Here is a 14,502-nt window from a genome sequence, read left to right as displayed (position 1 = left end):
TCCTCTTTACCATCCATTGAGAGAGTCCAAATATAACAGGTTTCCATCCACAGTGGGAGAACAGGTTAAGAAGGTGAAGGGAGTTGGAGAGGTTGCCTGATCTGCACACCCACTCATGTATCGTGGCTTACTCCACAGTGGGAGAACAGGTCAAGAAGGTCAAGGGAATTGGAGGGGTTGCCTGATCTGCACACCCACTCATGTATCGTGGCTTACTCCACTTCCAGCTTGTTCTGCCTACCTCTCTGTCTGGTAGGCACTTGGTCTGTGGGCATCTGGATAGTCAGTTTTTGTAACATGGCCTGTCTTCCCTTACAGTGCGGCACCATGGACCAGGGCCTGTATGTAAACCTGACAGAAAGAAACCTACAGGACGCTCAGAAGTTCATTCTGATGCATGAGGTGGTACAGCCAGTGACCACTGTGCCCTCCTTCATGGAGGACAACAGCCGCTTCTCCCACGTGGCCGTCGACGTGGTGCAGGGCAGGGACACACTCGTCCACATCATCTATCTGGCCACAGGTAGGAGCGCTGCCTTCCTTTAGATGGGTTTCTGCCATCTCGTCATTCCATGTCTTCAGTCCCAACACTCACCTTGAAGCAGGGCCGTGTGTCTGTACTCTGTCGCAACAAGCCGAACCCACAATGTATGCTTACTCTTGTCAAGCTACAGACCTCCTCTTGGAAATCTTCCTTTCACTCTTTCTGTCCTGCATTAGAATTTTAACTAGAGACAATGCCTCCTTTTTTAGCTGTTCTTGCTCTCCAGTGGTTCTTGGCATGACCATCTACATTTGTCTAGTTTAGAACAATAGACGGGTTTGTTAGAAGATGCTGCCGGGTGAAATTTTCCCAGAGATTTTCATGCTGAGTTCTGATTGGTGCACAGCAGTGCTCGGGCCAAGCTGTTCCCAATAGAGGTCCATGGAAGCATCTAAAGAAAGGAGCATGTGCAGCAAGTGTTTCCCATGTAGGCTAGATGATGGAGCCACCTGTCAAACGGTATATAACAACTAGACTTCTTGAGAGTTCAAAGTCACTAAGGAACGGACGCATGCTCTCCCTCGCTGCAGGACTCTGACAGTGCAGGGTGCATTGGCTGGCCTCGGGAACTGACTCAGCCCCACCTGCCTAGCCCTAGACAGAGTAATTCCACTGTGGAACGGGTTCCTCCCATTCTTTGTATAGTGTGGTGGATATTTGGCACTTCCTCAGAAAGCGTGGTTACCTTTTTATGTGGTTATGAATACTGTGTCATTCATTCTTTCATAGGATTTCTCAATTTATAGCTGTGTTTTAGTTGCTCAGTTTATTGTATTCACAAAATTGCAATGTCTTATTGTTTCCCCATTGTCATTGAATTCATTTGGCACCCCGGGGGTGCACGGTGAACAGACAGGTACCAGCCTGTTCTCCTAGGGCTCACATTCTTAAAGGGACATGTCTGTAATAAATCCATCACCAACAAGCGTGATAAAGAGCCAATGACTGGGTGCCAGTGGAGGGATGTGGTGATGGATATGCCTGGGAGGCTCCTGTTTCGTGGCTGGGCAGTGTCCCCCAGTGCCGGAGGCATTAGACGCTGCACATTATCGAGAGAAACTGGGAACACTGGGAGATGGAGGGTTGGTTGCCAGTCCTGCTGAGTCGTCAGTAATGCAAGGAAAGATGCTATGATTGGATGGGGATGGTATAGACCTGTCAGGGGAAGCCTGGGGAGTCGCAGAGGGATCTTGAAGAGAAAGTCACGTGGTATAACTGCTAGGAGAAGCAGTTTGCAGAATGGGGGTGACCAGGTCCTCACGGGAAGTAAGGAGGAAAGCTGCTTTCTTCTTGTTGTTTGTTTGAAGAGAATAAAAGAAATTCCTTGCCACTATGGGATTGTGGCTCTTTATGGCTTTGTTTGTCCTTAAAAACCAGAAGGCTGCCTGACCCACCGTAGATTTGTGGAGTAAGTGGACTGGATCGTCCCAAGGGTGTTTGTTCCTGGTCTTTCATTGTAAAGGTTAAAATTAATGTGGCATAGATGCTTTTTTTTTTCTCCTTGGACTTCTAGAGACAGCTGAGGTTCTCATCTGGCCCTGTGGTAAGGGATGCTCAGGGGTGGAACTGAGCTAGACCACGCTCGAGCTCACAGGCTGCTGTCCTGTTCCTCAAGCTCGCTATGATCAGCAGTGAGCTCTGCAGATGACTTCAAGGAATTCTCATACTCATAATGATGAGTGCCTCCGTCATTTCTGCTTGTTGGCTAGAGCGGGCTCTCTCCTGGTTCAGATGTGGTCACCTGTCGATGCCATACTTATAAGTAGAGAGATATTTCTGGGTTGTGTCTCTTTATTTGAATTCTTTGAACAATATTCTTATATAGCCTGTCAGGCTGCAAACTCACTGCATAGCCTAAACTGACCTCAAGCTTCTGATCCTCCTGCCTCAGCTTCCCAAGGGCTAGGATGCATCTTTCCATAAGGGCAACAGTTGGATTATGAAAGTTTGAGCCTTATGGATTGATTAAATATATATTATGGAAAGCTCTGCTTGCTGATACATCATTTTAGGGTTGAGACTCTCAACTTATGAATCACATGGCACAGCGAACTCTATGCCCACAGGAGTATATCTGAGCATCTTTATTACAAATCACACGTTTGAACACATGTGAAAACAGTCCACCATAAGGAAGTTAGAGGTCTGACGTGAAACAGTAGCTGGCATCGGTTGGTTATTAAGTGCTTTTAAAAAGCCGTTGGCACTCCTTCTAGAAGCTTTCACACAGAAGTCTAATTTGAATGACCTCCAGGCTTGGCTCCCCAGCCCTACTCTGCAACCGCCATGTCATATACCTCACTCAGTTGCTTTTTGACTTGAGACGCACAGATAGACGATGGGTGGCGGTCCTGCCTTGCACGCGTCTACCTGTGACTTCGTCCTCACAGTTCATACGATCGACAGCATCGTATTAATTGGTTTTAATGAAGTTTGTGCATTGTAAAGCAACTGCTGTTGTACCCTTAGTGGACTAAAATATAACTAAACTTGGACAATCACTGGTAAACCATGTGTCTATGACTTGCTGTACTGTGGTATTTCCTTATTGAATTGGCTGGGTCCAAACCCACAATATCTCAAGGGCTTTTGCGTGTTAGCATTAGCTTAGGCTTGTGGGCTTCAAAGCTGCCCAGGTTTACTGACTCTTTCCTCAGGTTTACTCCTTTGTAGAAAATGAGTCACACCACAATGTCTTTTTTTGTTCTATTGACCTAATGTTTTGCTTCTGTTTTAATATCTTGCCCATTTAAATGCAGAGTACTTACATGTAAGTAAGCTGTACTACCTGCAATCTCCAGTCCTATTGGTAGGCAAAGGCTCCACATACATCCTTAGTGAGTCTTCATTGCTCACTCATCAAGCTGTTTCTCTCAAAGGGGGTTTGTAGTGGAATGATGAGGTCCTGCAGAGAGTCCTGCTCTAGACCTCATGCGCAACTCAGGCAGGAGCATGAAACACTGCTGAAAGCTGAAGGCCTGTTAGATCAGCTTCTCAAGTCTAGCTTTGGAGTTTCTATGAGTTACAAACATGTTCCATTAACCTCTAGGTAGGCTAGTTAACTCTTACAGCATTCCAATGTATTTTCAAATTTTTAAACTTTTAATTCACAATACGATTTAATTTTAGTAAAAGTCACTTCTTTGAAAGTTGTCTGAGTAGGAACTGGGGTACATTTCTGATGGCTACTCCTTTAGAATGCTTACAACAGGAATGTTCTAAGTGGTTGAGTCTTAAGTGGATAGACTTTTGGTTTTTTTTTTTTTTTTTTTTTTTTTTTAACAGAAAAACTACCTGCAAGTCCTGTTGAGCACTGCAACCTGGAATTTCCCTCCTCCCTTGGTTAGAGAACAGCAGACACCATGACATCCAGTCTACTATTTGCAGGCTCTTTGCAGACCTCCCTTGTCTCCTTTGTCTCATGGGGGCCTGGCTCTTAGGTTTGCCTCGGCCTAGGGATCCTCTTTTTCCACATTCTTTTTTAGCCGTGCTGCTAGTCTCAGAATTTCTCCTTTCCTTCTAAGACCAGCTGTGGAAGTTTCATTTTTATCCGACCTCGTTCCCGGTGTATTCAAACTATTCTGAAGTTAAATTGCATATAACTTTAGAATGGGTTAACTTTAGATTGTTGTACAACTCAGAGTACTGTAAACATCAGAGTCAATTTTCTGGCATGCAAATTATACTCCAATAATGGATTATTCTCAAACATTTATTTAAAAGCCTCCAATAAAGAAAATTAAGAAAATACATAAGCATTTACAAACTTTTTAACATTATGGACTTGCAAACTCCCCTTAGAAAACTCAGAGCAGGCGATAGAGGGGCATGAGGAGGAAGCCCACACAGGTTTAACTGCTTCTAGCTGTTTGAACTGATTGCATTCTTGTGTTGAGTACTAGTAGGATAACCCTGCTTTCTCCAGCTGTGGATTTTTATCTTAGAATGAAATACTTATTAAAAAGTTAGAAAAAAAGCCCTGGCTGGGGACCTTTAGTAGAGAAAGCCTGAGTTCTTCAGGCAGTGGGGAAATAAACTTAACAGAATCCTCCACTGTAGGGTCAAAAGCCCATGGGCTGCAAATTTACTTCGCTAGAAATGCAAGGCAGGGCAAGAGAGGAAAAATCATGAATAGAATGATAACGCACACGGGAGGAGATGGAAAAAGCTCACAGAGAAAAGGGAACAGTAGAAGGTCTGTCCTGAGGAGGTAAATGGTTATATCCTAATACCATGGCAACAGAAACAAAGGTGAAGATGGCCAGAGTGAGTGTATACCATGAGAAACAACACGGATGGATTCTAGATGGGAAGGGCACACAGACAAGGCAGCAGTAGAGCAGTCAGTGTGTCTGACACAGAGAACCACACTGCAGTGTCTATGACATGACATAATTGTCTTGCGCTGTCTGCACACCCTGAGAAGCTGGCTCTGGGGTTGGAATCGCCCCACCCTCATTTCACACCTGAGCATGTTTGTCGATAATTGTCCTCTAAAACACCTTATCTGAGGATGGGCTGTCTTCCCTCATAACTCTGACATGGAGGAGAGACCAGCCACATAGAAAAAGCTTGTACCCTTGAGTGCACTTAGAAAGTCAGTCATTTCCCACAGAGGTATCTATTATGTGACTCTTACTGCTGTTTGTCCCTTGCTCTTACAACCCGAGGGATGCTGTGCCCTGCCTGAGACTCATTCTATTGAACTCATAGCTGAGTGCCTTCATGGCTCTTCCCCATTTGACTGCTGGAGAATATTTTGTATGCCTGATTTGATGATTGCATGAGTTACATTCCTATTGCTGTGCTGAAACACCATGGTATATAGAACTATTATTTGGGCTTAAAGTTCCACAGGATTAGAATCATGATGGCGGAAGAGGCAACAGGTGGCAGTCACGGTGACTGAGGCAGAATCTGATGGCTCACATCTAGAATCACAAGCACGAGACAGAGACAACAAACTGGAAATGGGATCGATGAGTCTTTAAACCAGTGGTCCTCAACCCCTTCGGCAAACCTCTGTCTCCAGAAATATTCACCTTATGATTCATAACAGCAGCAAACTTACAGTTACGAAGTAGCAACAAGAATAATTTTATGGTTGAGGATCAACACAAGATGAGGAACTGTATTAAAGGGTTGTGGCATTAGGAAAGATGAAAACCCACTGCTCTAAATTCTCAAAGCAGGCCTCTGGTGATACATATCCTCGAGCAAGGTCATTTCTCTTACGTCTCCCCAAATAGTGCTGTTTACCAGAAACCACACGAGAGACATTCTCATTCAAATCAGTATCCAGAGCGAGAACCTCCGCTTGCCTAGTTTCCTGCCTGCTACTTGCTATTTATTCTTTTACGTTTGTTTGCTGTGTTTCACTCCTTTAAAGCTGAAAAGATAAGGGCTTAGATTTCTCTGGACTGTGCATTATGTCCACATGGGGAGCCAATAAATATCCCTAAAGTCATCATTAACGAAACCTTCCCTGAGATAAAATAAGGATTGAGTCTCCATATATCAATACATACCACATCTCAGTAATAAAGATTGCAAGTAAGTGAACAGATTTTCAAATTCTAAGAGTAAAGAATTATAGAGGTATTTACAGATAAAATTCTTACCAATGTGAAAACCAGTTTAGAAGGTTCTCTGAATATTCTGTAGCTGGCTGAGTCCATGAAACATCTAAAAAGTTTAAGGAAAACTAAAATGTGATTCAAAAATAATATATCACCCCAAGAATAAAGAGGACATAAAGGCAAATGAAATTTTAAAAAAAGCAATATCTAGGATCTTCTTTAGGAACACGAAACAAGACTAAGTAGTGGCTAAATTCAGTCAGCAATGGAGATTTGAGAAGAAAGAGTAAGAGAACTGAGCCCCACCACTTAAATGGGCAGAACATTTAAAAGCACAGAAATTAGCATGTCTCAAGAGGTTTATTATAAGCTAAAATCTTTCTTTAAAAATAAATATACATTGAGAATTTATGGACATACCATGATTTATAATAAGCTAATTTTTCTTTCAAAAATAGATATATATTGAGAAATTATGGACATAACACCTGTCATAACAGCTTTTAAAACCAGAAAGTCTCTACTTCTAGACAAAACATATCAAAAGAATAACAATAATCGGTAAGTAAATCATGAAAGGAAGATGGTGGTGGCTGAGAGTCTGCTTCAGCATCTGACAAAGAACCAAGGTGTTGTGTTAGATCATGATGGGAGCGAGGCTGGGATGATTACAGGGCACACAGCAGCACAGTCAAGGGTAGCTCACTAGATATCTGCAAGGTGTCCTCAGGTCCTATCCACTCACTCCCTTTCTTCTTAATCCTCAGCTGTTTGCTGGCTATCTGGTGGCTAGAGTCTCTGGCTCTTCCTACTGTGTCTTGACCAAGGATGAAACACCCCAGCACAGGGGCATGGGGTATGGAAGGTGTGGATGAATTGCTTGTAAGGTGGTCTTGAACCAAGGACCGGTGGAACAACAAGTATATCTCTTTTTCTCCCAATGTCAAGAGTCCTAGTGGACCACCTCTTTGTGGCTCACCATAAAGTGTTTCTAGGTGGTACCCAAGCACGTAGCATCACTCACAATTCCCTCCCACCCTGTATCCTTTTTCTTTTCACTCATACAACCAACCCTAAGTGTGTGTTAATATTGGCATAACGTCAATATTTTCAAGGTAGTCACAATGAGGGGTCCAGCAATGGCTAGAAGTTATGCTGTCCCATAAAGTTACATGGGTGCTTATGTGAACAGGGTTGATAACATATTCTTTATTAACCAATGAAAGTAATACATAGACAGATGTCCCTCCTCCATCAACTGATACTCATCTTAAGAAACTTGTATTTTTATCCATGTTTAATAATAGCTAGCAAATTTGTGAAGTAAGAGTCAAGTAACTACTTGTAATCACCAGGAAAAGAATTGGGGAACAGTAGCTGTAGACACAGGTGAACTGTGAGATAGAGTTCCTACATATTTTCTACATCTGTCAGTCTATTTTGTCATGATATTGGAATATTATATCAAATAAATAGATACTTTAGATGTGCTGAATTAGATAATGAAAGCTAGACAGTGGACAAGGATATTTCACTCCTAAACAATACAAGTGGAGATGAATTTGGCAGGCATGGCTAGCAGTTAGCCTATTATGAGATGAGCATTGTATGCACCAGAGCTAGCATCCTATCCTACAGCAGCCCCAGCACTGAGAGGTCCGTGAAACCCGCCACTCATCTGTTCTTAGAGCCACACTTAGAGTGTGCCTTCGCTTTTGCTTTCCCTCTTTGCCCCACAGTACTGCTCAATGCCCTATACTCAGTGACCAAAATTAGCTTGTGTTAGGCCCAATTAGAACACTCTACTACTGAAAACAGTGTGATATAAGCCAAACCACTTAAAATACTATATAAAAAGCTAATTGTTTTGTTTGACTAAATATGGGGACCTTACTTTTTTTTACATTAACGTTTGATTTTTAAACACGTTTCCTGGGTAATTTTGGTAACTTATGCCTGGTCTCCTAACAACAGAATAATATGAAGTTATTTAGCTATGAATTAGTAATTTTTTCAGTGTGTTAATCAAAATGGGATGTAGATACTGTCTATCTTTATGGAGAAGGTGATTTTGCTCTTTTCTTTTTGTAGTCTGCTTTCTCCTTCTCTGCCTCTCTTTGCTTTAGATCTGCCTAAGGCAGGTGGTCATCATCTTTCATATTTTGCATGATCAATATTAATTGAGAATTGCCTCAAATGGTAAAGACTTTGGTCTTTGAATAACAACCAAAAAAAAAAACAAAATACAAATTGTTAGTCTCTCTTCATATCGATCTTTCGCGGTAGATAATTTCATGCAGTTTTCTTAGTCTTTCTGCAAGTTGATAGACATTAAGCAGTAGAGAGGGGCCATTTCCTCTTTCCCAAACAGTCGTCCCTGGCTTAGCAACACATGTGGTTAGTGTGCTGTGTTTCTGTGTGAGATGACATCATAACTCTGGGGCATTTTAATGAAGCTCACACAGTGTGCCCGTTCCCCATCCCCCCACCACACATATACACACACACACACACACACACACACGGTGTTTTTCCTATGTGCCTGATCTAGATTTCTACTTCCGTGAAAGGCCATTGTAAGCTCTTTTCTTGTGGAAACTTCCGGAAGCTACAGCTGTTGGAGACCATAGGGCTGGACACTATTGAGAAGTTTTAGCAGGTGTTTTATCCAGGGATAATTTAAAGAGAAGGCCCAGTGACTGTTAACTTGTGATGAATCCACAAAATAAAATGATGAAAGGATTCTTCCCATTCATGAGAACATAGGTTTTCAAAGGTAGCAGAGGCCTCCCAGTAAGAGGTCCGTTCGCCATGGTTAGGCCCATATCATTGTGATAGCCGGCATATGGTGACTGTTTCTTCCATGCAAAATATTGACATGTCTTCAAAATTACCTCATACTTTGTTTTCCCTTTGCTATGACTCTGATCAGATGGGGTATGCGTGGCACAGTTGGATGAGAACATCTTTAAAACAAACACTGGATTTCATGTTGAGACAGAGACTGCCCGTTAATTCTCAGCACATGAGAAAGAGGGAAAAGGAGGAGACAGAGCTAGGGCATGATGGAGTCCTGAGGCTACTCCTTTACTGAAATACTTCTTCCACACCGTACTTTCTGCTTTTGTAATTACATCCTCCACTGTCCTCTGTAGAATAGTGATGTCTAAGAACACTTGGGACCCATCTGTCCCTGCTCTGTGTTGTTTTCTGTTTTTACATGGCTGTTTACTGGCTCAATAGAGTTTTATTCCCGTGAATAAAATCTAGCATTTTTTTTTCTCGGCTTCTTTCTCTTTGTCACTTTGACTCCCAGACCCAAACCCTGGGAAGCAAGCCTCTGTCACCCTGACTGCATAGTTCTGTTCAATCTGAACTGGGGTCTTCGGTGAAGAGGTGAGCCTTGGGTATTCCAGGTAATGAGGTGTATCTTAGGGGTGCATTCCCTCTCTGTTTCCTGATTCACTGTTAGAGTCTTGCTTTCTAAACTCTAAGGAGCACCCTAGATTTGAATGTAGGTGTTATGAAAAATACTGAGGTGATAAAAGGTTTCTGAACGTGCCATCAAAATTTTTATTTGAGATCAAATGTGCCTTGATGATGTGGGAGTGTCATATATCAATCTGTTGATTTCATTGGCTGAGCAATAAAGAAACTGCTTGGCCCTGATAGGTTAAAGCATTGGTGGGAGGAATAAACAGAATAGGATCTGGGCAGAAGAGGAAGTGAGGTCAGACTCTGCTCTGCTCCCAGAGAGACACGATAGCTCTGCGCTCTGAGGCAGACGCATGAAGCTCCCCAGGATGGACATAGGTTAGAATCTTCCCGGTAAGCGCACCTTGGGGTGCTTACACACATTACTAGAAATGGGCTAGTCCAGGTGCGAGAGTTAGCCTAGAAGAGGCTAGATAGAAATGGGTCAAGCAGTTAAATGAATACAGTTTGTGTGTTGTTATTTCGGGCATGAGCTAGCCAAGCGGCCGGGGTGTTGGGGACGCAGCCCCGCCGCCGCTCATATTTCAACACCGTGAGTTTGAGTCATATAGTCAGCTCTTGTCATGTCCCGTTGGACAGCTTAGCTCCAGCCTAGGAGCCAAAGACACGCCATGAGACCTTTGTGCTGTCCATGTTGCCCCTCATGCATGAACACTGTCACATGGATTTGAGAATATCAGATGTGATAAATCATAGTGATCATGCTATACATATGAAATCTAGTGATCTTATAGAGACCTAACGGTTTGATTATGGAAAACAATTTCTTTTAATTCTTTCTTACCAGTGGCCTTCATCAGCCCATATCAGAATATTTACTGATATTTACTGATAGAATATTTGAAAAATTGCTATTTGAGTTGTTTACTGGAGTTCCATATGAAACCATTAAAATACAATTTCTGAAATGGCCCTAAATATACGCCTTACATTTTGTGCTGCACGTTTATGAGGAGCAATGTTCTAGAAATGGACAATTATAAAATAAAAATATCTGAGGAGACGAAGATGCAGTAAAAAGAAAATCAGCTGTAGTGTAGTACTTTATGTAAAGATAAACAAGCAAATCTAACTCATGCAAATATTACTTTCATAATTAATAAGTAATAAAATGATATATATGCCAAGGGATTGCATTTCAAAAATCTTCATGATTTGTTACCAGCAAATTTTAATTCAGGTAAATATTTTAGAAACCCATAGACAAAGTCAGAATTTATCAGGCAAAGGGGGCTATAAATGGGAAAAACAGTGTAAAAAGTGCTTGGCCATTTTTCTGTGGCTGTGATAAAACAGAACGACAAGAGTCGTACTTAAAGAGGAGCATTTCATATTGGGTCAGAGCTGCCAGTAAGCAAAGAAACCTCGAGAACTGGGAAGTATGTGAGTGGCCTTATTACCATGTGAACACCAATTGCTGAGAGTTGTCAGTAGTTAGTAAAAGCCCACGATAAAGATTCCTAGCTAAGCTCAGTGGAAAACGGGTATTTGCATTGCAGAGCTAGACAGGGCTTTCCGCGTGACTTTCCCATCTACTTAAGACAATAATGAAGATCTGGTCATTATCTGAAATTCGAACGTCCTCCTGGAATTCTCACAGCATTAGAAGTCATCTCCTAAGTTAATTACTAGAGCAAGGGCTTCACTTGGGCCCTCTGTGATATCATCTGATATTATCGTTTGATTAATTTGAAAGCTCTGACCTTGAGCTTATCTGAGCCCTGGCTGAAATGGAAGTAAATAATCTCAGCCACAGAGCTCTGGACTTGCCCTTGGCAAGTTGGGTCTGTCAGGCCAGTCTTTACGACAAGCTGCTGTCCCTTGGACACAAAGAATACATTGCCCCTCTGCTTCAGAATCTCGATGGTTAAATATTGTCAGTGCTTTGCAGCATCTCTGGGAGGCTCACCCTTCTCTGTGTGAGATAAGAGCTGGGTATGTTGGGCTTTATCAAAGACTTGACTTGTGGCAGAGGTCCTGGCAACTTCTTTCAGAGACTCTGTGATCTTTACAGCTGAGGTCCTCAGCTTCCAGAACCTTCCTGGCCTTCAGTGTGCAGTAGGTCCCAGACTCAGCACTAACTCATACTTGTCTTTGTTCAACTCTGACTTCTTATCCAGTCTCAGAGACCAGGGATTTGACTTCTGCTCTGTGTCCAATGGATCTTTGGGAAATTCTGCACTTGGGTACTGAATGCTGTTCTGCAAACTATGGCTCACACCATGGCAGGAAGCAGAGGACCATTCCCGTATCCTGTGGACAATGGGCACCCTTTTTTGTTCCATCTGTAGACCTATACATTGTATTTCTGACCCATTTCTTCTGCCTTGATACTGACGATGTTCAGATATGACTGACTTGGATCAAAGCTACTTACACAACCACCAAAATTTCCAAATTTTGGTTAAAGAAAGCAGCAAATTTGGTTAAGAATTGTAACTTGCTTTCTAAGTGCTATTGGTTTAGACCGTCACATAGTAAAGATGCTAACAAACCTCCAGCCATGGGAAGATTTAGTGAACCAGACTGGAAGTTATCCCTGAAACAAGTGGCCAGAGGGGCCCTGGAAATTGTCCTCACTCTCTGGGTAATAGTTAGTGGCTGAATAGTCCAGCTTCTCTTCTTAGTAACGGGAGTTACAATTTAGAACTATTCTGTGCAGGTGGAGCATTTAAGCTCATGCCATGCCTGTCCTCCAGGGAGCAGTAGGGATCTCCCAACTCTCAGAACCTCCTTTTACCTTTTCAGGTTCCTGATTCCCTTTCTAGCAAGTGCACAAGGTGTCCCAGAGTTTATGCTAATTGGGCCTTTGGTATATTTGTATTAGACATCTGGGTCCATGGTAAAGCACTTTCTTAATACCCTGGTTAAGACCTTAGGTTCCATTGCAGCATTCTAGAAAAATTAATGTATGTAAGGTGAACCTCTTGATACTTTGACATGTATATACACTGTACAATGTGAAATTACACCATTAGACTAATAAATATATGTACGTTGATTTATTATTGTCATGTTCTTTTCCTTTAGGGTTGAATGGTAAGGACATGTGATCTTTAGCATCTTGAGAAATGGCAAAGAGCCAATTGTTAACTACTTTTCAAGTGAAGTAAAACCCTTCACTTGAAGGAGTTTGCAAGAGATTTGCAACAAATCTCTGAATAATGGGGAAAATGCACATTAAATATAATTCTTCTGATGTTAGCGAATGACCTCCTCACAAGGAGGAAATTAATATAAAATGAAGTCTATAGAAAGAATGAACAGCGTGACTTGAAGTTACATTTTAGCCTGCTTTCAAGCATATGTTGAGATAGCTTTATTCCCTTACCGTTATGGGCTAGAGGACAATGGGAAATGATTTAACCCTTGTGTTGCAAAAAAACCTAAAACAAGTAAGATCTCTCAGATCTGTGTGAGGCTTGAGCTGCAGTGCAGTAGGTTTGGGAAACTTCTTGGCAGCGAGGAAGCAGAGAGAGAATTTGGCCTGGGACTGAAGCTTGTCTGTAACCTTTAAGTACCACCTGTGGAACCCGATGTCTGCCAGCTAGGTCTCATACCCAAATGATATCACAGCTTCCTCAAACCGTACCACCAGCTGGAGACCAACTGTTGAAACACACGAGCTGGTGGGTGATATCCACTCTGAGATGCCGCACTGTCTGCTGAAGAGTTTCTCATTAGAATGAAGAGCTGTCTGCCCACTTCCTGCCACCACAACTAGATGTTCACACCCTGCCTACAGGTCTTCCCTGTTTCTGTGGAAATTTTGACCTACAAGATACTGTATCTGGAGGAGAGGGAGTACTCCTAACCTCGGTGCCCTCCTCCTCCCCATCATCAGTGTGGTAATGATGGCTAATGCACAGAAGGTGCTTAGGAGAAAGCACTAATTGAGCCCAATGCTTCCTATGGTGCATCCGTTAAGGCACAAGGATGTTCAAGAAGTCCCTTTTCTAGAAGCCTGTTCTCTGCTGTACAACTCTGCTGTTGCGCCTGAAATCAAAGGCCCTTAATCACTGGCTACTCTTAGACTCCTTGCATAGATTCACCTGGAGTAGTCATTAGTCACACTGGTCTTTGCCATACTCCTGCATCCCAGTCTCTGGGGCTGCTCTGCGAATTTCCACTCTAAGAATAGCTGAGTCTGCATTTTGATATTATAAACCTTGGGAACCAGCCTGCTACACTTAGAGGTCTGCTCTCACCACAACTTCCTGTCCAAATCCCTGTCCCTTAAGCACATGAGCTCTTTGCCTTTCTGGTGTGTTTCAGGGAAAAATATAGCCAGAGAAGTGCATTGTCATCAATGACCATGTATCTACCCGAGTTCTTCAAATGACAGAACTTTAATTACATGGTTCTCTGCTATTATTCAGGATTAGCAATAACAATGGCACAAGAAGTTCTAAACTGAACTTTAAGGAATGTCTTCTGGGGCGGAGATATGAAACCCTGAAGAGTACTTTTTTCAGTAAAACCCTCCTGGCACCCGATTGTGTGCTCAGCAGATAAAATATCAGGGACGAGCATGAAGCGCATCCCTTGATGGCAAGGGAAGCTGATATAAAATTCACATACAAAAACTCTAGATGTTTGTTCTGTGGTTCAATCTCACAAACTACATGCGTTGAACCAAGAATGACCTTGCGCGGGTGTCCAGATTGCAGGCCAGAAGCAGTTTGGAGTAGAGATGGGAGATAGCAGATCCCTGAGAAGAAAGGAGGGATTGTCTTCTCAGGAGAAAATACAGAATAAACAATACGTGCATCTGCAGAGAGGGTCTGCGTGTTTGGGAAGCAGAACTGAGGTGATCGCGCCACTGTAACTGTGGGTGGGGAGGAAGGAGATGAAACTGAAAACCCCACTGAGTATTTTGTCCTA

At 42.6% G+C, this 14,502-nt stretch overlaps 1 protein-coding gene across 3 annotated transcripts in view; it reads left to right on the top strand.

Moving 5' to 3' along the window:
- Positions 1 to 14,502, top strand: part of Sema5a (semaphorin 5A) — a 420,186-nt gene that overhangs the window by 312,240 nt on the left and 93,444 nt on the right. For all 3 annotated transcript variants that reach the window (XM_050144767.1, XM_050144769.1, XM_050144768.1), the window contains one exon: positions 319 to 523. In XM_050144767.1, coding sequence (XP_050000724.1) covers positions 319 to 523 — 205 coding nt within the window. The remainder of the gene's footprint in view (positions 1 to 318; positions 524 to 14,502) is intronic.

This window comes from Alexandromys fortis, unplaced genomic scaffold, assembly GCF_014885135.2.
Source record: "Alexandromys fortis isolate MF-2015 unplaced genomic scaffold, M_Fortis_MF-2015_v1.1 scaffold_52, whole genome shotgun sequence".
In the NCBI taxonomy this organism is placed as follows: domain Eukaryota; kingdom Metazoa; phylum Chordata; class Mammalia; order Rodentia; family Cricetidae; genus Alexandromys; species Alexandromys fortis.
The sequence above is the reverse complement of the archived record's forward strand: the minus strand, read 5'-3'. Positions and strand labels throughout refer to the sequence as shown.